At 49.5% G+C, this 23819-nt stretch overlaps 1 protein-coding gene across 17 annotated transcripts in view; it reads right to left on the minus strand.

The window, feature by feature from the left end:
* Window positions 1-23819, minus strand: part of CACNA1G (calcium voltage-gated channel subunit alpha1 G) — a 153630-nt gene that overhangs the window by 43552 nt on the left and 86259 nt on the right. For 15 of the 17 annotated variants that reach the window (XR_008822444.1, XR_008822446.1, XR_008822447.1 and 12 more), the window contains exons 15-21: window positions 17957-18050; window positions 17223-17407; window positions 16627-17073; window positions 10843-10943; window positions 9545-9668; window positions 6575-6643; window positions 5522-5706 (exon numbers count right to left, since the gene is read on the minus strand). Coding sequence is in view for 13 of the 17 variants with exons in the window: in XM_056342265.1 (XP_056198240.1) it covers window positions 5522-5706; window positions 6575-6643; window positions 9545-9668; window positions 10843-10943; window positions 16627-17073; window positions 17223-17407; window positions 17957-18050 (1205 nt within the window). In the remaining 4 variants the exon portion in view is untranslated. Of the gene's footprint in view, window positions 1-5521; window positions 5707-6574; window positions 6644-9544; window positions 9669-10842; window positions 10944-16626; window positions 17074-17222; window positions 17408-17956; window positions 18051-20851; window positions 20921-23819 lie in introns of all 17 variants that reach the window. The other 2 variants (XM_056342343.1, XM_056342354.1) reach the window with 1 other exon arrangement.

Below are 23819 nucleotides of genomic sequence, written 5' to 3' on the forward strand. Positions count from 1 at the left end.
GAGAAGCTGTACTGTACTCTCAAGGACAACACTACAACGGGAGGATAAGGCTTGTGTGATTTAGAGAAGCATCTCACCATGCTGGGCGAGACGAACGAGGCATTCAGGCTCAGAGACCTGAAGGTGGAGAGCTGAGGGACCAAAAAAGGCACCTGAAGAGGTTGCATGCCTCCCTCCTCTCGATGCCAAATGGCATTAAGCATTTCACTGGCGCTGTAAATCATTTTGTACTGATGCCATAGAAACTGTGCTTTCCCAAGGCAGAAATAGCTGCCTGCCGTGCAAGCCAGAGGGAGGGAAGTGCCTGTGTGCTTCTGGGTACTGGCTGGTGAGTCCTTTGAACACTTGGCACTCAAAAGCACCACAAACTTCCCCACCTCCTTGTTTCTGCCTGGTTCTCTCCTCTGCTATGGGAGTCTTCTCCCTGCCTCTCCTGTTTCGCCTCAAGTCTGGGCACACCACCTGGAGCACAGTTGGAGTTTCGCTGCCTGGAGAGGATCCAAGCTCTCCTCCTCTCTCCCCTCCCAGTGTGGTGCTCCCAGAAGAGGTCCCCATGGACACATCCACATGCCCGACAGGCATGGCCTTAGCTGGGACCACAGCCAAGCCTGTGCCAACCCTCTCCTGCCCCAGAGCCGGCGGGTTTAACCAACTGCAGTGCTCAGCGCACAGGCACCAGGTGTTACAAAACCTGTTGGCTTTAAACAGTACCCTGAAAAGCTAAAAATGATTTCCCTTTTTTCTGGTTAAATATTTATTCAAAGTGCCAAGGGTAACTCATCAATTATCATTTTTAAAAAGAAACAGATGGTGGTATTTTTATCCACTCCCTTACAGTGAAACACAAAATGCAGATGCTGCTACTCCTCGTGCTGGGTGTCTCTTCCCGGTAGCTGCTGTGGCTCCCTATTTCGGACACCTCGGCTTTCCTGATGCTCAAATCGGGGCTACTTTAGAGAACGAGCTGGGGGGTGGGATGTCAGGGAGCAGAAGGCTGCGATGCCCAGGGGACGGCATGGTCCCCGTGCAGCCTCGGCATCGTGGAGCCTGGTCAGTGTGAGCCAGCCCAGGCTGTGGTCCTCGTTGGGGCAGCTCCGCTCCTGCTGCCACATTGTACCTGCACAGAGGCCGAGAGCCGAGCCGAGGGCAGCTAGCAGAGGAGGCTGGGCAGCAGGTTAGCATGCCTGACTCAATAAACCCGTTAATCCAGCCTAACGGCCAGTGTCCGTAGAGCAAGGGCTCTTCCCACTCCAACTGAGCGCACAAAGCAGCGTTGGGCTGGACAACCTGAGGCTGAATCTCTCTTATGGATCCTCGGATAGTCTAAAGACCTCACCATCCCTCACACATCACCCTCACACAGCCCTGGGTGAAACACTACAGCTGCCAAAATACAGATGGGAAACTGAGGCAAGGGAGGACCGCAAGCCTTGTCCTCAGGGGTATGCAGGCAACTCATTTCCAATGATTTCAATGGAAATCAGGTACTTTGGTGCCTTTATGTGTCCTGAGTTAGGTATTCTGTCCACTGTCACACAGGATGGAACCAAAGTCAGGTCTCCTCAATTGAAGGCCTGTGGTCTGAACTACTGGAGCATCCTTAAATTTTGGGGAACAAGGAAGAAATTTAGCCCCTAGAGTCTAAAGTTGATAATTTTCTCCAACACTTATTAAGAAAGCCTCTTCTAGAAATAATAAAGTGATTTCCCTTGTGAGATACTATTTGGTATCCAGCGGAGAGAGAAAATAGGAGGTTACTTGACTGACTTTGCAAAGTCATGTGCGTGGAGAAAAAAAGGGCTGAGAAACTGCAGCATTTGGCTGCTTTCTGTGTTTTGATCAACCAGGGAATTCCTCAAATGAGAATGCATGAGGGTAAAAGCTGCCACCAGTTTAGCTCCATGCCAGTGCTGTTTCCAGCTCTACAGGGAGAGAAGACTTTGAAAAGATTTTGAAAAATAATAGTTTGACTAATGAAAACCTGCAGACCTTGGAGCTGCCTCAGACTAAGGGCCTGATCCAATGTCGAGGCAAGTCTGTACAGACTCCTGCTGCTCTCCTGAGAGTCTGAGACCTCTCTAAGAAGTGCCAATGAAATCCTCAGCATTTCCAGATTATTAGTACCACCTCCAATATGTCATCCATGTCCAATACATCCCCGCACCTCATCACTATTGTCCAGGGTCCTGCTGATATCAGGCTTGTAAACGCCTATTATCCAACCCACCACTCCTGCAATTTATCACTGAAGGATGCAGCTGATTTGGAGCCCACCAGGCACGCCAGAGCCATAGACCTGCCGAGGTTGCGTTCAGGACAATTCCAGTTTGTATTAGGCCTGTGACAAATGGGGCAATGGAAATGAGACCATTTGGCTTTTTTTTTTTTTTTCTTAGTGGGGAGAAATGTTAATCCCTCGAGTTCCTCCTGGTTCTGCTGGTCTCAGCATTCCGAATGCTGTTAAACCCCTGGTGTGAGACACTCCAAACCCACTGCCAGCCTCAATCCAGCTGGATCACATTTACCAACATTAAGCCTGCTAGCCTGATCAGAGCTCTCAGAAGAAGTAGCACTTAGATGAAGTAGCAGATCAACGTTAATAAAGACCTTTCTCCACAGATTAAAAAAAAATAGCAAAGGTGATAACATGATAGATAGAAAAGAGTCTATCAAATTACTTTTTTATACTGCAATGGTATGAAAAGTGAATAATTTATCCATCTGCTTTGGAAGTCAAAGCCCAGGCTCTGCAGAGAGTAAAAGAGCACTGAAGTCCATCCACATTAAATCTGAATACATTTTCAATTTTGATTTCTCTTGTATCTTAAGCTACAACACTTGATCCCAACAACAGCAGGTTGAACGCATTAGGTAGGAATGTTATTGTATAAACAATCCCTCTACTGGCTGAAACATCAGAGGGTCATGGAAACATCTTTAAATGTCGCTCCTTTGTGAATATATTTTTGGAATTCGGGTCATAAAGCTGGGCTCATATCCTCATGGATTCAATTTGGAGGCTGATAATCAATCATGCAATCAAACCCCCATGATTGGTACACAGATCAGTTTTTTTTTAACGCCTGGGCAAAAGGCACAAGCATGTGTGGTTTTGTGTGCTGTGTAAAGCAACGGGGTTGTTTTCACAGGAGAAAATGAAAGACAGAACGAGGGAGGTCTTTTGCAAGAACCCCTTCAGACAATCCACCAGGAACACCAATGCAGAGGCGACAAGGGCTGTCCCTGCTTTCGAGCTGAGTGTGACGTGCACAGCCTTGGCTTGGCTTCTCACTGAGGGCATCCTCCCTGCATCCCTGTCCCTGAGTGCCCATGGAAAGGGAGGACAGAAGGAGCCAGGTTAGCTCCTTTTTTGGGGGGATGGAGATTTTCCTTTGGTCTCTGCCCTACACCTCCCTGAAAAGGAAGGACTTTGACTCGGTCTCCACAGGGAACGTCACCGAGACAAGGGGACTGGAGCCACGGTGTGCGGAGACCTCAGGTCACCTGTCCCAGCTGTCATCCCATGTTGATCCAGCTGAACATCCCAGGCAGTGACGCTGTGATCCCCGAGCCAGGTGGTGCAGCCCACGGCAAAGGCAGCGCGGGCAGCTGCGGGCAGAGGCGTGCTCAGGGCAGCCCAGATGTGCATCGCGGAGGCAGATGGGTTTCCACATGCGGAGATTTATGACTTACTGAAAAGCCCCCAGTTTGATGGCTGCTTTTTCATTTCCTACAAATCTAATTACAGGGGAATAGAACTGATTGTGAACATATTTAGGGAATGGGCTTGTTGCTGCCTTTTTACATTTCCTTTGTAGTAGAAAGCAGCATGTTGGCTGAAAACATTCACACACTCTCCTGAGAAAACATCAAATGCCAACAGGAACGGAATAGCAATGGAAGAGCCTAATCCTGCACATGCTCCAGATTGCAGGTCTTCCTCCAGCCCGTAGTTACTCAGTGGATTATTCCCCATAACTGCAGATGATTCATGCACATAGGTGACTACAGAGAAAGTCTCTAGTAAAAAAAAGACTCAGGTCCTAGCCAGGAAGACCTATAGCTCTACAAAGAAGCACACGTGACTTTTACTAGGTCAGACAGGTGACTAGCAGGGCTCGGCACAACCCAAGCCTCTTCCTCTAGGTCCAATTTAACCACACGACCTCAAAGGAGAAACTTGCATTCCACAGTTTAGAGATGAGAAATCGATCCTTCTTTTACTCAGAGCTATCCAGATTATTTTGTAGGTTTTCTTAACATGAGTCAAAAATTAGCTAAAACAGAAGAGCAGAGCAGATCTACCAAACCAGCAGTTTTGCAAAAACTACCCCCAGAAACTGCAGCTGACATGGAGATGCCAGGGGACACATGAAGAAAGTCTGAATTGGAGTCACACAGGAAGGCAGTCTAGTCACATGGCCAGGGAGCCGAACCACACCAATGGCACTATCTATCCAGATGAAAATTATTAAAATCAGCTTACACCCTAAAACTCACCAGGTACCACATACACATCCCCCAACGTAACAGAATGTCTTTCATAGCTGTTGAGAATATTTGAAAGATAGATTTATAGGCACAGCCATTGTTATTTAGACTTATTATTCACACAGGGGTAGTAAAACAACATTTTCTGTCAGAGGCAGGGTCCTATTTTTCTGTCCTGAAAGAGAAAATCCTGACTCAAAGCAAACCTTTCATGAAGGAAGCAGCAGTAAGATATGACAGGCACACAAAGATGCTTTGAGCAGGAAGGTTTATTAGCTGCCGCATAACAAGAGCGGCAACAATAGTATTAAAGAGGGACTGCATTTAGCATGGAGAGAAACCTTCATGCCTTGGGGTACAGGACAAAACAGATGCCTGTTTGGAAAAGGCTGATGCTTGGGCAGGTTCTTGTCAGAGGGGTGCCTGCCCCTGGAGCATGGGATACTGCCTGCTGTCAGACATGGGGGACTGAGTTAGCAGGACAATGGCTTTCATCTTGTCTGGGCAATTTTCAAAATAAACGTATCTGTAAAATTAATGGGTAACTGAGGGAAAAAAAGCTTCTTTGCATTTTAGGTTAAGCAACAGTTGAGCCTCTGCTTCCTTAAAAATGATCTGCCACCTGCTACTAATTTCCTTCTTTGTTACGAAAGCCATTGACTGCCTGAAGGAAAGGGGGAGAAGAAGCTGTTAAGCTGCACTTTACACAGAGCAAATGAGAACACAAATAGCAGGGGAAGTGTGTTTTAACGAGCAAAAGAGGCATTGATCAGTTTACTACTGCACTTGGGGCTGGTCCCAAAAACACAGCGAGTGCCTAGGGCTCCTTGTGGCTCTGCAGGACTCTTGGGCACTCACTGTCTGCAGAGCAGCAGGAGGCTGGGCACAACACTGGTGATGGGTGCCATGCCCTTGCCTCACCTGCCCCTTGCCTTGGACAAATGCTGCTGCTGCTTGCAGGATGGGCTCAGCTCCCCCCTTTGGCACACGCACCCTACACACTTTTAGGTCTTGCCCATCCTCTCCTTACCTTAAAGGCCGCAGCGTCCTCAGCAGTCTCAAAACCCGCAGCATCCCCAGGATTTTCGTGCCGCTGTCTGACACCATCGAGACCAGGATGTCAATGACGGAGATGAGAACCAGCACCCCATCTAGCACGTTCCAGCTGCTTTTCAAGTAGGCCTTCTCCCCAAAACACAAGCCTAGTGCCACCACCTGCCCGGACACCAAGTTGCAACAAATCATGACTATTGCATCCAATACATTTCTTCCAGTTAGCAACCTGCTGAGAATGCATCATTTACAGATACAAGTCTGAGAGTCCATTTTCTTTGCAGTACAGAAGCCTAATTAGACAAATCAGCAAAGTGTTATATTGCAAGAATTGTAAAAATACCTCTGCAGAAGCATCCCAGATTGTCCCTTACAGCTGATGTATTTTTAATGCAGCTAAACCTAGCCGCACAAAACTGTTACTAACATGTTTAGCATAAAACATTAGATCGTATTTTATTCCTATAGACTGCTAGCATAAAGGTTCAGAGTAGCTGACCCTAAGCAGTCATTTACAAGCTTTGCAAATAAAGAAACTAGAGAAACTTCCCGAAGAGAGAGCAATTGTTCTGTGAGATGATTATGAATTACACAAGAGAGATTTACAGCAATGGGTTCCTGAGTCTCCTGCCTCAAATCCAGCAAAGTGTTTTGACGTGCTTAAGTCTCTCCCTCCCCAGGAAAGCACATAGCTGCTTAGGTTGTTGAGGACAACTGGTTGTTGAAGACAATGAGGCTTGCATGCATGGCTGAAGTTAAGCTTGTGCTCAAGAGCTTTGGTGAATGAGGGAGGATTGCTGAATTGAAGCATCCCTTGCTCATATAATGGTGTAAATCAACAGCAACTTCAGTGAAACTGTTCTGCTGTAAAACGTGCTCAGAATAAGCATGTGGTGGGTATTTAAATACGATTCAGAAGAGGACAACATACACCTTGCTGGTAGCTGGTAGAACTAGGGGGTTTTGAAGTCCATCATAATAAAATATCTCTGATATAATACAGGCACACTCATCCTCCAGCTTCATTTACCTTAACTGTCATCTCAGTCAAGAAGATAACTGTAAAGATGTAGTTGGAGAGCGTTAGGAAAATCCGTTCCTATGAAAAAGAAAACGAGAGACAAGGTTTTATAGCCTGCTCTCCGCAGCTATACATCTCACTGCGCGCATTTGGGCGGTCGCTAACTGTTCTCCAGCTTCTGTGCTGAACCAAGTCTCGGCCCGTTTGTTTGCAAAGAGGGAAAATCCAAATATTCGGGCAATAACGCCCCGCCCGGCTCAGCACCGCCAGCGCCGGCGTCAGCACCATGGACAGGGGCAGAGGCCGGTCCCCAAACCCACCCCCTACCCCCCCCCACCCCGCCCCAAACCCACCCACCCCCCAGGAGAATGCCTGGCAAATCTCCCCCTGCCCCTCACCTGCAGACATCTCTGCACAGTGCAAATATCACTGAGCTCCCAATTCTCCTAGAAATTAAGTCAATATTAGAGTGGCTGCGCCGTGGTGCGAGCAGGACCCGCGGGATGCGGAAGCACAGCTGGCAGGAGTTGTCACAGCTCCACCAAAGCCCAGAGAAGCTCGGGGGGCTTATGGCAGCTGAGACTTACCCCCAAAAGGTTGATTCGCTTGCCCAAAGCCACAGGCTAGACCTGGCATGAAGCCAAATAGTCTCATCTCCCAGTCCCCTGCGCTACCCACCAGACCATGCAGTCCTCACTGCCCCCACTCTGCAACAGCGGCTAGTGATTACAGATGAGACTATGGACTGGTTCCCTATCTGTAGTTAGCAGAAACCTTTCGGTTTAATGATGATCATTAAATAAATTACACTTTCCCCCCTAATCCCCGAGCAATCTCTGATTGCCTGTACTGAGAAATGGACAGCAGAAGGTGAAGGCTGGAGGAAAGATGATGTGTGTGCATGTATACATGTGCGCATACAGTTGAACTGGCCCCAGTTCTGTTAATAACAATTTTGGATTTATTTCTGCTGCTCCCTACAGAGCAGTCCTGTAAGAGATGCAGATCTCTCGCTCAAAATGAGATGCAATTTAAACAAGACAAAACACCTTGGCAACTCTCTCACTTGCCAGATCATGATTTACTGAAAGTGACTCAGGAACCACAGAGTAGCTTGTTTCCATACTGGGTCCATAATTAATTAGGTCCTAGACCTGCACTGTGATTGCCTGAGCTGTGATAGGAAACATCTCTGGCCGTTAGCTGACGGCCACACAAAAGACTGCTGCAGAGGTGTAGGCATCATGCAGGAGAAAGAGGGTAGGGACCTGCTTGTGGAGCTGGAGATAAAAAAGCAATAGTATGGAGGAAAGACTGAGGATATTACATTCCTCTCTGGCAAGCACATGGCTATTTTGAAGGATAATCTCTCTGGCCCATGTCGCACACTGCAACGGGGAGTGCATGTTGGCTAGCAACAACATCCCCTGTTCTGATAAGCCAGCCGAAACTGGGACAGGGAAAGACAACTCGCTTGAAGCAGCTAGAAAATCCACAGCTTGGGGAAGCAAAGTACAATTATTTTAAACAACTCAAGCTAAACTAACTCTCTCGGTTTCCAGATGAGAGCTCCATCAGTGCAGGCAGGGCCCACGCATGCCTCCTGGCTCCCCTCCTCCCCGCCCCACCACTCAGCATCCCCCTTCTCTGCTCTCTGCTGCTCCCAGATCACGGTCCAGCTCAGCACCAGCCCTGGATGACCCATTTCAGTTCCTTTGGTTATAGCCTGATGCTGATGAGCCTCACACCAGACCCTGACTCCTTCCTTCTCTGCACTCTTCTAACACCCAAACCACCACAGCTCAAGCTCCTCCTGTCCCGTATGAAGTACTGGTTCTACAGCTCTTTGCTGTGGACTCCTCTGACTTCTGCATGTAACCCCATTCCTTCCATCTCTGTAACTACAGTTCCTTTTGGAGCCAGCCTTGGTGAACGCTGATTCTCAGAGGACACAGCAAGGGGCTCCAAGGAAGCATTTGGGATTTCAAGGGACATGCTCAGGGTGCCCCATTTAAGGGAACAGCAGGGTGATTTCATCCAGTTAGACTGGCTGGCGGGGAGTCCTGCTCTCCTCTTGCAGCTGTGAGTTGGTACACCACAACGGCATGATAACCAAAAGAAAAAATAAAAGGATTTTGGGGAGGGACTGCTGGGCAAACTATTACGGTAAGGAGGACTACTAGAGAACGCTTAAAATAGGCACAGAGCAGCCAAGATTCCAGTTTTAAGGTCTTACATTGAAGATCCACAAAAATGAACAGCCTGACACGCCTACATCAACAAACCAGGATTCTATAGGATTGCGATATGAGCAGTCGTTTGCAACACATCAGCGAGAGCCCAGCGTATCTCTCAACCACAATCTATGCTAAAATGAAAGAGCTATAGGATGATTCTGCCCCTCTGATTGATGGCTGTTGGTGCCATGAGGGTCTGGTTTGAGAAATCCTTATGTAGTCTTTTAAAACAAAAAGGTTTTGGGAAATGGCACTACAGTGCATGTATCGATTCAGTTTTTTCTTGTGTCACAACAAATCTGATACACAAAGGGGAGAGAAAAGTATGAAATGAACAGTTTCCCCCATTGCCTTCGCACCACACATAAGTGCCCGTGGAGAACAGATGGAGGAAACGAACATTGTGTTGAGAGAGGAAAAGTGTTTGAAGGTTTCTCAGAGAAGGAAACCGAGACAGATGTCACGCTTATGTCATGTGTTAAAACCTTCATCGTACTTGCAGAAATGGGAGATTCGATATATTGCAGGACATAAGCTCTGCTCTTGTACTTTAATAGGACTCTGGGTAAGGACCGGGAGAGTTGCTGTACCTAATTCAAAGGATACGCAGGGGGTGTTGTTGGCAGCTTCCAATTTCAAAAATAGAGAAAAAAAGTGAGACCAAACGCACAGCAGTGGGGTCCAAGCCATGGGTGTTGGGCTCCACAAAGAGCAGAAGAAAACGTTAACCTCAGAAACTCACAGCGCTGTGAGGCTCAATTTTGGGTCGTTCCATGGCAATGGTAATGCAGTTCAGGAAAATGATCACCAAGACGATATGATCAAACATCTTGTGTGTGATGATTTTATTGCACATCAGACGGAATCTGCCGAGAAAGAAGAAAAGAAAAAAAAAAAAAAAAAAAAAGAGGACACACAGACTAGCTATTAATGCTCGACTGACTGGGGAGAAATGCAGCAGCTCGAGGCATGGCAGGGGAATCGAGCCCTCTGCTCACAAAGCAGATGAGCTACAATCTCCCAATCCCCTCCCTGTCGGAGCTGCAGGCAGAGCAGGGTACGAATAGAAAAGGAGCTGAGCTACAGAATTGGTCCACAAATTTCAAGCCCATAGGGGCTTTGGGTCACTTGAAACAGCATCTGCTTCAACAACTCGGACATGCGGCCAGGTTTGGATCCGACCACCTACCTGGTCTGCAGTGCTCAGGTTTAGCTTAAATAAAGGAAGAAATACTCCCAGCAAGCCCATAAGGGTTGAGCGCACATGGAACAAAGGAACAGAAGCTATTTATTGTGACAGATGGCTGTATACTGACCCAGGATTTATAATACCGTATTACATTTCCCAAAGTCTGTTTCTGAAAATCTCTCTAATCTTTGTATGAATGAACTCGAATGCTGTCCAGGGCCCACCCCCTCAACCATGGAAAACCCTCGTCGCATGTGGGTGCATGGCCAGAGGAACGTGTAGGAAAGCGTGGAGCCCGGACGGCTCCAGCGTGGCTGGGCTGCGGGAAGGGCAGAGCCGGGGATCTGCAGGCAAGGAGAGGTGTTCCCTGGGGGCTGTTGGGAGAGGGAAGAAGGGAAGGGGGAGGGCAAATAAGTCCAGGCTGAGGGTTAGGATGAGGAGGTCAATGAGTGTCCTTTGCTGTAAGTGTGCAGCAGGGGTAAACTCAGATCACTCTGCTTAATGCAGCACCTCTCCCCCTTGCTTCAAACTTCCCACGCTCCATCAAGTGAAAACCTTGCAGAGCGCTGGCATCACTGACAAAGCAAGTGATGAACTTGATAAAGCTGCAGCCATGCCCGGGACTACAGGTCTCTACTGGATGCTCCTACTCCAGGGCCATGCCCACCCCGCTCCCTGCCGCTGGTGGCCATTTGCTGTGTAACCCTGATGTAGCGCCAGAGCAGGGGAAGGGCTGGGAGTTTTGAGAACTGACGTACAGAGACCCAGCTGGGATAGATGGGCAGAGTGAGCCATTGTAACGAGGACATCCATGCCTGGCACGCCGCTGCTGCTCCAGCACGATGCCTTACCTTGAGTGAGGGGCGAAGATGTAGATCGACCAGGAGTCCCTCTCTTTGCAGCAGGCGGGAAGACGTGCCCGTATCCACGCCTTCATGCGGTCCCTTTTGCTCTAGGAGGAAAACGTACAGCAGATTGGGAAGAAAACAGAACTCTTAAAACAATAAACCCCCAAAACTTCCAAGCAAAGGACTCAGGGCAATTTTTCACTGAACATATATCTCCAAGCGCTCAGCAATGCTGAAATAAAATTATCTCCCCCAAAAAAGACCCTGCGGGGCAGGGGAAGGAGCTCTGGCAGCCAGGCAAGGGCTATGCCATCCCTGTAAGCTCATAGGGTTTGGTCTTGCTTCTTTCTCCACAAATAACTGCATCTGGCACACAGTTAGCCAAGAGAATAAACATGATAAAGAAAATGCTTGCCCAGAGGACTGATGACCATCTCTGACCAGCCTCAGGCCCTCCAGATACTCATCAGATGCTTGCCTGAATCTTCTAAGGGTTTGGGGGGCATTTTGTTGTTTTGCTTTTTTTTAAAGAATATAAAATGCTCATGTCAGAGGTTATAAGGGGAGTGGAGGGAGGGATCCCTGCTGCTGGCTGGGCCAAGCCCTATGCCCATGCACCACTGGAAAGCTGAAGAAATCATTTGGAACCTGAGGTTTGGTCCCAGCAGAACGCAATGGCAAGCATCTGCCTCTCATTCAGCATGAACAGATTAGATGGGAGATTACAAAGCCAGAAGGGAACATCATGGCCAGTCTGACCTTCTGCATGAACATGGGCCATCCAGCTCTGCAAATTAATTCCTACTTGAAACCACAGCGCATCCTCAGCCACACATACTTATGTTTCAGACTGTCTGCAAGGTCCTTTAAGGCCAGGAGGGCAGATTCTAAAAGCCTTAGCCAACAGGTCAACAGATGATATGAAAAACTGGATGCTGAGGGGAAGCCTCATCCCAGCTGCAGCAGCCTCGGGATTAGGTTTGTCGCATTCTCATCCACAGGTCTCCAAGGGGAGGCCACGATCTTTAATCCAATTGACACTGCAGCGCCAGGGCCTTGCGCACGGACAACCAGTGTGTGCCATGGCACCGTGGTGCTTTGCATTTACAGATACATAAAACAGAATCCTTGTTCTTACATGACCCTTATTTCTCTGCTTAGAGAATTTCTCTGCTTATTTCTCACCTGGGCTTAGGCAGGAGGGGAACGTGGCAGCACGGGCTCTTTGAAACTTTCTCCTGCAGATGCTCAGAGCTGCGAGCACACCGAGAGGTGTGAAGCGCAGTGCCAGAATCGCTGCTTGCACCCCAGGAGTACCCAGACCCCAGGGCTGAGGCACTTTTAAATTATTTTGTCCTGGAAACAGGGAGGGGGGAAATTTGTTCGGAGCCAAACTGCTAGCAGTTGGAGGTACTCCGGACTGTAAAAATGGGATTTGTTAGGGTAATTGAGTGGAATGGAGGAAGTGCTTTCTTTTCCTATACGCACTCAGCCAGGGGTCTCATTAGCGATGGGTAATAGCTAGTGTAGTGTCCATTTTAATGAAAGCATGCGGTGACAACCTCAGCTCTTCAGAAAATGAAAACCACCTTGTAAAACTAACAAGAAAAGTTTGAAGAACCAAAAAAAAAAAAAAAGGTCGATCTTACCACCCCTCTCCTTCAGCCGGCCGTCCTTTCCTCCCTTTTCTACACAAACACAGACCACGCCATGGCACACCAGTAGGTTTTCCCCATGTCCTGGCTGTTCTGGCTGTTTTTACATCCCTTTTCCAACTCCAGGCAAGGAGTCAGAACTGCTCCCTTTTCTCTAAAATGTATTTAATAGAGCATGCATCCTTGGGGTTGTGTTATCCCTTCAAGCAGCCTAGTTAGTTTAATGACCCCTAGATCTAACAAAGGTAAATAAATGGATAAAAATCAGGTGTCTGCTCAAAGCTGCGGTGAGAACGACGATTGCTGCCCCAGTCGCTGGACACGGAGTAACAGCTGTGACTCGGTCCAGTTCATTTTGCGAGCTGAAGGTTTCCAGAAGTATCTATTATTCAAAGCAGTTCTGGTATTTATCATGGGGATTTGTAGTGAATGGTAATGCGTCAGCAGCACAGAATGCTTCTTTATATTCCTTTTGTCCAATTTTAATGCCAAAGATATTTTGGGGTTTGGCTAATTGTTGCAGCTTGCAGTTCATGGGCTAAATCAGATAACAAAGGCGAACAGTGAACCTCCATCATGCCTCTCTATTCAGCGTTAGAGTCTGGACGAGGACCAGGGCTCAGCGGGGCCGCTCAGCCAGGGCTGCAGCCCGGCTGCTCTGTCCAGGGTCAAGTACATCCACAGAAATCTAAAGTTTAAGGAATTACTTCAGCTTTCCGCCAGTGGAACAGTGCAGTTCAGTTAATTTGAGCCAAATGGAAGATATTTGTGAAATAAAACCCGAGCATTTCCAGCCTAAAGTCCCATCATATGCTTTCTCCGCGAGGTCCAGACACGCATCAAGTGCTTACAATCAGGCTGATTGCTTGATTGCTGCTTAGGGCTGCATTATCTTCAAAGCTATATGTCAATTATGTGGTTTAAATCATATCTATTTGTTTATAAACCACACCTGGACAGGATGAATAAAGATGGGGTGGGGAGAAGAAAACTCCTCTTTAATTCAGTTGCCAGTGACTTCAACAAAATGTCCCTGGCTGAGACCCCCGCAGCCTGCCCACTGGTGTGCAGGCAGGGGCCAGGACAGGGGGTGATGCTGAGCGCCAACAGGCAGTGGTGCTGCCTTCACCTGGCAGCGTGCTAACAGGGCCCTCCCAGCCCACTGCAAGGAAAGCTACCGATAAATAGCTAGGGGTTTTTTTTGGACTTTCAGATATTAATGTACTTCTGAGGGCAGGATGAAAGGCAGTTGGCATTAAAAGATGACTGACGCACTCCTTGGAGTAAGGGAGAGGCTTAGATTTATAAAAGATTTATTATAAGGATGGGGGAACTGCTGAAAAATGCTCTACGAGCAGCCACGGACCTCCAGGCAAGCTGGAAGCTGCACAGAGGCACTTGGGACCTGATTATTTAATTCTAACCGTGCAGCAGGGGCAGGCTGAGAGGGTTGGGGAGCAGCTGGCCTGCCCGTTGCAGAAAAAAAGTGCAACAGGCAAAGGGGAAAGGAGCTGCAATTGCCCGTTGCAAAAAAAAAGTGCAATAAGCAAAGGGGAAAGGAGCTGCAATTGCCCGTTGCAGAAAAAAAAGTGCAATAAGCAAAGGGGAAAGGAGCTGCAATTGCAACATGCAACGAGGTTTTTGGGAGGAGGGGACACGTTTGGTTGCAGATTCAATATTTCCCTCACTTTCTGCTCTAAGCACTCAGCAGTTTCGGTAGGGAAGCACCCAAGAGCAGCCAAAAGCCAGCAGATGTGAACAACAAAGACCTCGCAGCAGATCCCCCATCCCGGTCACAGCCACCCGAACCCAACCAGGCAGCAGATCGCTCTCTCCGCAAAGCTCCTCCTCGTCTGCATTCACGCAATGAAGAACAGACTTCTGTCCCCTGGTTTTATACTGCTGGGGAGAACAGCTATCAGGGGCCTGATTCTGGCCCCTCGGAGGGATATAAATTAAGAATAAACTCATTGAAGGCAGCAGAGCGGCACCAATATAATGGGAGCCTGGGAGATCCAAACGAAGCCTTTGCGCTTCCTTTTATTTCTGCGCAGAGGCAATCAAAACCAGCCAGCAAGGAGAGATGTGAAGCTTTGCTGCAGAAGGGCATATTTAGGATTACTTTGATCTGACTAGCAGTTGAGTTCTGTTCTTCTTTTGTTGGTGGGGGAGTTCTGAATTATTTTTTTTTTTCATTTTAAAAATAATTAATTTTTTTCCTGACTTTGTCAAGGCTAATTTAGGGGCAAAACATCCCCCCAGATGTCGGGGCGCGGGTGGGGGGGAGGGAATCACAAGCTCTGCAACCTGGGGGCTCATTTCGCTAATCTAAGCAATATTTTCCCATCCATCTGGTTTACTGATTTGAAGTGAAGACATATTTTGGAGCATGAGGAAAGGCACCAGCCAGCTGTGGCTATAATGGGCTGGGGCACAATTTATTTATCCTATTTTGCTTATTGTTTCCCTAGGCATTTGCTTTTGACCACTCCACGGGAAAGGATTGAAGGACCTTTGGTCTAACCCTATGTGGCCAGACCTCAGTACACAGAAGACTACATTTGGTTTACACTCAAAGCAGCTGCCATAATAAAAATTAAAAACATGCATTTTATTCAGCAACCTATCACCAGCACTGTCTGGGGCTGTGGGCCTGGATGGGACAGGAGAGGAGGGACATGTCCCATTACACAATGCCCAGTACAAGGGGTGCTACTGGCTTCTAATCTTGCAGAGGGAAAGGAAGGGATCTGCGGGATGTTTGGACCAGGTGAGCTGGAAAAAGCAGCAGATATTGGAGCATGAAAAAAAATCCCTAGCTAGCGATAAAGAGCATGGTCGCTTGATCACTTTTAATAGTGCTTTTCCCCAAAATAATTACTGCTTCTTTTCTTAAAAATTCAATTTATTTTATGGAGGTTAAAAAACAGGTTAAAACAATCAGTAAAAATCCCAGGCTGAGGATCCATGCTGGAGATGTAATGGGATAATGGCTTTTTTTAAAGGCAATTCACAGCTGAGTGACTCCATTCTTCCAGCACTAACTCCTTCTCCTCCTGTTCCTTCTCTGGAGTCACCACTGCCTTTCGCATCCCTTCACATGCTCCAAATTCCATTTTCATTCAACAAACTCAGTGAAATACAGTAAAATCATGTCCTGATCATCTCCTGTTCTCAGCACCACCCTGGTTAATGGCACATGGTTCTACCCAAAACCCATCCGCTTCACCAACAGAAACAGAGTCACCCCCTGGGGATGACATATCAGACCGTCACATTTTTAAGCCCGAGAACAAGTTAAAGTGGAAAAAAAAGAGGTAACCTGGGAAGAGCAGGAGACACCCCAGAACTGTCCTGGAGACATCCCAACGCACACATGACAGCCAGGGCTGTGCGCATCCTGCTGCCCAGCTCAAGCCCCTCTCTGCCAGCCAAGCAAAAAACCATGGAAAAGCAGCCAGATTCCTTTTATTCCCTTAGGATACAAACATCCAAGTCGAAACCTTGTGCTTGCAGCCCTTTTAGCTAATATTTCCTAAATGGCACTTTTAAGGCCCATGAAAGAGAGATGCTTATTGGTCTAATGCCTCTTCATATGGAAATTAATGCAAAGCCTTTGAATTGCCACCGTCCCTAGGGACTAAGGCTGCCGTGGGAATGAGGGGCCAGACCCTGCCCTTGTGATGCCTGTTGATGTCAACAGAAATTGTCTGTTGCTGTGCAAGGGGGCAGAAAGCTGAATAATGGTTGGACAGCGGGGAAAGTTACTTACGGTGTTTCTTTTTTTAAAGAAAAAAAAGAGAAAAAGAAAACAACTTATTTCCAAGAGATAGCCTTCGCTCTGCACCTTCTAGTGAAACCTGGGGAGTTTTGCCTTGCTGCCTCCATCACAAGCCATCTGCTGCTGCACTGAAATACTGAATATGACGCCAACCCCATTTCTGGTGGCATCCACAGCCCAGAGACCTCCTGGGGCCCTTCTGGATGACTCTCATTTGGGTCTGGTGGTGACGGCAAGACCCAGTTCCTGCAACAGGCCGTTGCTTTGCACCTGCTTGTGGGCTCCTGAGACAGTATAAGCATCACCTTGACAAGGAAAAAAGCCCAAAATGAGTGCTTGGCATTTCCTTACCATGTTGCCTTCATCATCGCAGTCATCACAGTCCTGTCGGGGTTCATCCAGGTGGAGCTGGTGCAGCAGCAGACCCGGAGAGGTCTTCCCGTTGCAGTCCTGGTGCTCGGAGGTGGAGGTTCGGCTGCTGTGTATGCTGCTGGTCCGGTACAGGGAAGGCACCTGCAGAGTATCCTGGAGGTCAAAGGAACCTTTTGTTTCCAGCGACTCCATGCGATGAGGCAAAGAGCCATTGAAGCTGCCGGCCCGACTGGAGCGCTCCTCATCTGAGCTCTCCCCTTCCTCTGAGCTCTCCTTCCCCTCCCCGGAGAGAAGGGACCTGCGCTCGCCGCTCTGCCCCCGCCGCTTGAGGCTGGGGGCCCGGCCAATGCTGTTCCAGCTGGAGCGGCGGCTGTTCCAGCTGCTGCTGGCACGCCAGGGGCTGTGCGGGGAGCTGCGGGCGCTGGGCTGCAGGAAGGACAAGGAGAGCATCAGCCCCGTGCCACCCACCCCGCGCTGGGCTGCTGCTGCACCAGCGGGGGGCGGCTGGCTGGCTGTACAGCCCCGCAAGCCCAAGGGACGTGCTGAGCATCCGCAGGAGGAGGTGACGTGAGTACCGGGGACTTGAGCTCGTAGGCGGTGGGGTCCATGGAGATGCCGCTGGCCCGGCGGGACTCATAGCCCTGTGCCACGTCTCCAAACATGGCACTCTTGGGCATGGGCATCGGCGTGGCTGCGGTGTGTATGATGAGCGGCGGAGTCAGGCTCTTCTTCAGCTCCGGGTGGTCACTCAGGGCCATCACTGGAAGACACAAGTAGGTTTTAGGTGTCATACCTCTCGGGGCACATCTACAACCTGCTCTCGGGCAGGCAAAGCAGCTGTGCAGGGACAGCTCTCCTCCAAGCATCAGGAGGATGGGGGCAAATAGCCCTTCTGGAGAGCTGAGTGCCTGTCCTTCAGCCTGGCAGTGGAGCATGGGGGTGTAAATCTGGAACGGGATCGGGTGCCAATGGGAGAGGAGAGAAGATGCAGACTGTCACCCACTTGCCCTCAACCAACACCTGCCAGCTCCAGCCCTGGCACCCTCTCTGCCCATGCCTGCTCCCCCCATCCTCCTTCCCCATGGCTCCTCTACTTGTGCCCCTGCAGAGATACCCTGAAAGCACAGCCTGGGCTTTCAGCCAGGTCTGCATCCCAGATCCCACCCCACAAGCCTGCTGCAATGTCAAGCATTCCACTGTTTGGACTACACCATTCTCCCAGGGAGGACTCTGCCCTTTGGGACACACTGTTGTCACAGCAAGGTGAGGTTTCTGCGGAAGGACCCCTACTCCTGGCTTTGTTACTCACAGGCTGGATTCGACAAGGTTTTCTTAAGTCCTCCTTCCTCTTCCAGGCAGCGGGGGAAGAGATCCCCCTCGGAATCAGACTTGGAAGCATCACCCTGGAGCAAAACAGAGGGCTTCAGCAAGGAGGGCGATGGGCCACGGTGCACGGATACCCCTCTGAAAAAACGGATTCCCGTCTCCAACACCACACCTATGGATCCACCGAATTTTGTACCACAATGCAACATCACCTTTCACAAAATGACGCATGCACATATTTATACCACAGACTAATTAACCTCCTACCAGGAAGACAGACTGCCTCTGGCTCCAAACATGGTCCCAGAAAGGGATCGGAAAAAAACCCCAAACCATTGCTTAATTTTTGCTGCTGGAATTGCATACTGGGCAGATATTAAGGAAGGACAGATGTCTGATGAGCAATTTTGGGACTACTCATCTCTCAATTTATACACCATGGCTTAAAACTCCCTGTGTGGCTCTCTCTAGCGATGCTTCGATGAAGCAATCCAGGGTTCAGAAGGGGCACAAGGGACCCTGAATTTCCAATGCAACTAATGGGCACGTGTCGATGGACACCCCACCAGCGCAGAGAGGATCCAGGTGGCAGAACCTGGCGACATCTGCCCTGGGTGGCCGTTCCCCTCCCAGCTGCAATGCAACAGAAGCAGAACCTTTGCAGATTTATGCTGTATCGTTTGGGGGGTTAAATTCCACCGTATCATTTCGAAGGGCAGGGGTTAAGCAAGAGCTGCCCACTCTGACACGTGCCCATCCTTGGGAGGGGAGAGAAGAGGTTTACCATTGCTCGCAGCGTGGTGCCCAGGCTCTGGCTCGGTCTTGCGGCACGGACCCAGTTAGGGACATCCCTGGGCGCCCCACTGATTCTGTCCATTGGCACTGCAGAAAGGCGCTTAGGGTGTGGTATAGTCAGGGTACACCCGACAGGCAGTGGTGCTCGCCAGAACAATACCCATCCAAAAGAGGAGGATTCACGGCTGAAACCACTGCTCTGGCAAAGGGCACCAAGCCCAGTCACGATGAAGGAGAGAGGTGGGAAGGGAGGGAGGGTGCTGGGATGAGAGAAGCCAAGCAGACACTCACTTCAGCTGGGAGACACCAGGAGCCCCAGAAAACCCCACCGAGGCTAAGCTGCACCCCCAGGAGCCCTGGCCAGCCGTGCGGAGGTTTGGTGCTTGGGTACCTGTTGGTTGTAAAAGCCCAGAGGTGCCCCAGTGTGGGACAGGAAGAAAAGATGGCATCCAACACGAAGTCCTGTGCCCTGTGCCTCTCTGTTAAGCAAAACCCCAGAGGGACAAGCCCCAATACTCCCCTGTGCGGTCACTAAATAGTTAAAGGGACTTTTTTCTAGGCAGACAGGACACTCTCAGACAAATGTTTTTAAGGCAAAAGAGAGTGTGATGTGAAGTGTTGGCTCAAAACTTCCCCTCCTGAGGATCCAGGACTTCTGTGCTATTCAGGGAAGCTCATCCTGCAAGACGCAGACTGGGAAGGTCAGGAATGCACCTTGCAAGGGGGAGCAGTAAAATCAGGCTGGCCTGAACTTTGCTGGAGTCAAAACTGTGTCTCTGTACAAAGAGGGGCTCCAGCTGGCTCCAGGTATGCTCCCCACAGAGGCTCCCGGCTCAGCCCATCCTGCCAGGAATTACTCATTCTCCCTAATGCGTTATTAAAAAGGAATAAGTAACAGGAAGAATTTTATGTGATTTGTATTCCTGGAGTGCTCTTTAACAGACCAAAGGAAAGTTTTAGGGTGCACGGTGAGATGTGTGCCAAGATGGACAAGCAGAGCTACACGGGGACTTCCCACCCCCTTCCCCAGCACCAAACCCCACGTCTGGAGGGCAGAAAGCATCCCCTCCGAAACACCACGTGCCAGACTCAGTATGATGCAGACAAGCATCTCGCAGCCAGGGCTGCTGCCCATTACCTGTTCTTGCACTCCCAGTTTGCCTTTCTGGATGGAAAAGGGGTTATGAGAGAAGAGGGAGTTAAAATCCTTTCGGGAAATGAGGGTATGTCAAGATGGACCAGGTGGTACGACAGCTAAACCAGCCTGTACCAAAGGGGACTGACACACTGGGATACAATGGGAAAGGGCTTTTGTGCTGAGGGAAAAAACAGACTTCTTGGAAAGGAGAGAAAGGGAAGGGAGTGGTAAAGAGAAAGATGAGGTTGGCAGAAGAGTAAGGTTTGGGGTGTGCTGCACTTCGGAGATCCACGGCTTCCTCAGACCCGAACGGGACCATTTCACATCCTGTCCCACGCTGTAATGCAGCATCTCGCCAGCAATCCCAGCATCCCGGCCAGCCTTTCTGGGACACGCCACAGCGCAGCTGCCACTGTCCTACCCTGTCCTGCTGAGCACAGGGCTCCCACACACACGTGTCCACAAACAGGCTTGATTCCAGGTCCCTTCACTCGCGAGCACCCTCCTCTGCCTGCATGATGGAGGGAGTGCTTGACAGGCACATTCAGCACTCAGCATCACCGTCCACATCCCTAGGGATGTGTCTGGGATGTGACTGTGCTGTGGAGGAGCTGTGACAGCCCCACAGGAAGCCTTCCCTGGGGCAGGCATCCAGAAAGAGGTCAACAAGAGCTGGGGCTGAAGCCACATCAGCTGCCCTGAAGCACCCACCTTAATTTACCTGGCTCCCCCAGAGAAGGAAGGGACTTAAAATCAGGGCTGACTTGACAACGAGGACAACAAAAAGGAAAAAAAAAAACAAACATAAACTAAAACCACCCCCAGAACACCCAAACAACCCCCAAAAGAATGACAGTTACTACAATGAGAACAGCACCATGGCGTGTGACCAGGCACCACGAGAAAGACAACCACGGCGGGCGGTGGGATGTGCTGTGTACGTACCCCCGACGAGTCGACAGGCAGCTGAATACAGCTTAACTGCCCACTCGCATCTTCTCGCTTGGAGATCTCCTGAAGGAGAAACGGGGGGAGGGAGGGGGGAGGAAGGGGAAGGGGGGGTTCAATTGTCACAGTTTCAACAGCAGGTTGGAACGGGGAATCAAAAAACAACAAGAGAAAAAGGCAGGGAAGGAAGGGGAAGGGGGAGAAGGGCAGCACACAGCCGCGATGGAGAGCTGGGCTGGGGCACCGTCCCCGCTCAGCACAGGGAAGGGCTGGAAGAGCTCAGATGGAGCAAAGCCCTGCGAAGGGACCAGCCTTACCTTTAAGTGTTTCGAACAGAGCTTGCTTCAGCTCCTAAGTGGTAATTGTGCTAATGAAACACCAGCTAATTATCGAAAACATGACTTTTTTTTTTTTTTTTTTGCAGCTGCATAATAGGATCTTTATTTATTATGCCTTCATTAAGCAGCAATGGAGGCTTTTAATGAATGTTTGATTAACACAATATCAGTCCTCTTACAGCCAGGTAAAATACCTAATTTAAGAAAAGCCACCAGAATGTGCCGTGAGTTCAGATCCCTCCTCACCCCTGTTAGCAGAGACACCCGTTTAAGTCAACGGGATGCCCAAACACAGCAGGGCTCTGGGCAAGGGGCACAGCACATGCCCCAGCATCTCTGCACAGCACGAGAAGCCAGTCTCCCCCTACCCACTTGGAAAGCACACATCATTTTTCACCTCCTTGTGCTTCCGCTTCCTCAAGGGTGGCTCTCCCAACACTCCTTTGCATGTTTTGGCAGCGCGGCTGAGCCGGGTCCCATCCCGTGGGGCTGTGGGAAGTTACGTGCTGCGGCAGGAGGGCACACGTTATCCCACCAGCTCAATTTCTTGCCTACAGGGCAATGGCTCTCTCCACCAGTTGCCATGTGGGATGCAAAACTCATCCCACTCCAGGCTCAGATGAAGAGTTTAAGGAAGACCCATCAGCTTTAGGATGTCTGGACGACAGTACCTTGCTAGTGATGTGATGGACACAAAGTCTTCAGTTGTAACAAAGACTGACAAGGAAAAGCTCTCAAAAGAGAAAACATGGAAACCCTTTTCCTTCACAAGGAAAATCCCATTGAAACCAGGAATGCAAAAGCTAAGGGAGGCAAGAAAAACACCATCCAAGATCCCTGCTGTAGGAGAAGGGAGGGTTCCCTCTGGCTGAAGCCTTGAAGAAATCAAAGCTGTATTTCTCCAGAGATGCTACATCCAGAGAGCAGGTAATGTCCCACAGAGGAAAGGATGGAGGGGCTGAAGGGCCTGGCGTGCCAGGGAGGGAGGGACAGGGACACAAAGGAGGGGAAGGAACAAATCCATGAGCAAGGACAGCCAGGGACAAGGGGACATGAAACCAGGAGGATTACCAATGGAAGAATACACTTTGGAGATAATATTATTAGGAAGTGCCTCGGGAGAGGAGCTTTATGCCTGACAAAGAGGAGTCATTGCTTGCTTCAGAGAGAAGTCCCCAGGGCAGGGACCTCAGAGGTCAGGCAGCAATTTTAAATTAGCAGCTCGATCAAACGGAGTCCCCCGCTCACCTTCCCCGCACCAGCTCCAGGCTCGAGTTAAACCAGAGAACACGCGGTCAAAAATAACCATGTTGCATAAAGTCATGCATGCGCCTCTTGCAAGAGAAGCGGGTTACCAAATAAAAAGAAAGAAGAGAAAAGGAAAAAAAAAAAAAAAGCTCAACCCTGCAAAATATATTGCTCCATATTTAAAGTTTGGAACAGGTCCTTTTTGTTTCTCAACTGCTTATATACATCTGCTGCCTAGCAACTGGGGCTGCAAAGCCATGCACTAAAATTAACGAGGTGCTTGCAGATTGAGGAAAGGCACTCAAGGACCAGGGAGATAAAGGCTGCAGCCCCAGGATTGTGTTTCAGCCCAGAAATCTGAAGGAGAATGGAAAAAATAATAATAAGAATTAAAAAAAAAAACAAACTCAGAAGAGGGGTCAAGTGCAATCACAGGAGGGAGACTCTGGGGTTTGTTTACAGCGAGAGATGATCTCTCTATTAATTCTGCTTAGGAGAGGATCCTTCTCGTGCTGGCTAGCAAAAACCAGATCTGTTTGCAGAGCTATACACCAGCAAAGCTGAATAAACATTAACCAGCAACGCTAGACCTGGCTCCCAACCTCCAGCAGACATTTGCTCCCTGTCTGCTGCAAGAAACTTGGGTTGAGCTGCGGGATCTCTCGATCCTGTTGTAATCTACTGGAAGACCATGGACAACTCAGAGTAACAAGGACGTGGAAGGAAGATGACATCATCAGAGCCTGAGATATAAAACAGCACTGTAATCAGAGTCACAAATTACAGAAATGTGATGCAAATTCAGTGGGATTGCCGTGGCTGGGCAGAACTGGCCCAGGAGGGTCGGATCTTTGGAGGCGGCGCTGGATCCTGGTCCCTGGCCTCACCTCTCAAAGCATCACTGGCTTCAGGCTATCTCAGTGCTTTCCTGAATCAGAAGTTACTCCCTGATTTACACCGCACTTAAAGCACGTTTGCAGCTTACATCGAAGTCCTGGAGCTGGCTTGGACCAGCCCGGCGCTGCCCCAGCAGAAGAGAAGCAAGGACAGGCAATGGGACAGCCCTGCTACAAAACCAACCAAAAGCAAACCTGGGGGGTGCTGCAGGGGCTTCCCCTGACTCCAGGGAAGATGCACCCTCAAGGACGTGATGATGGAATAAGATCGCAGCGCATTAAGCCAGGGCAGGAATTTACAGGGAGTTACACCAAGGTACCAGCTGGCCGCAAAGCGAGCGCAGATAAATCGCTGCCCAGGGAAAGAGGCGTGCAGCAGCTGGGTGTGCGGGAGCATGCCAGCAGGCATGCACGGGGATGCTCTAGCATGAAAATCCAGGCTGAGCCAAGGACCAGAGGTGTCAGCCTCCCTCAAGGACCAGG

Source organism: Falco biarmicus, chromosome 1 (assembly GCF_023638135.1).
Source record: "Falco biarmicus isolate bFalBia1 chromosome 1, bFalBia1.pri, whole genome shotgun sequence".
In the NCBI taxonomy this organism is placed as follows: domain Eukaryota; kingdom Metazoa; phylum Chordata; class Aves; order Falconiformes; family Falconidae; genus Falco; species Falco biarmicus.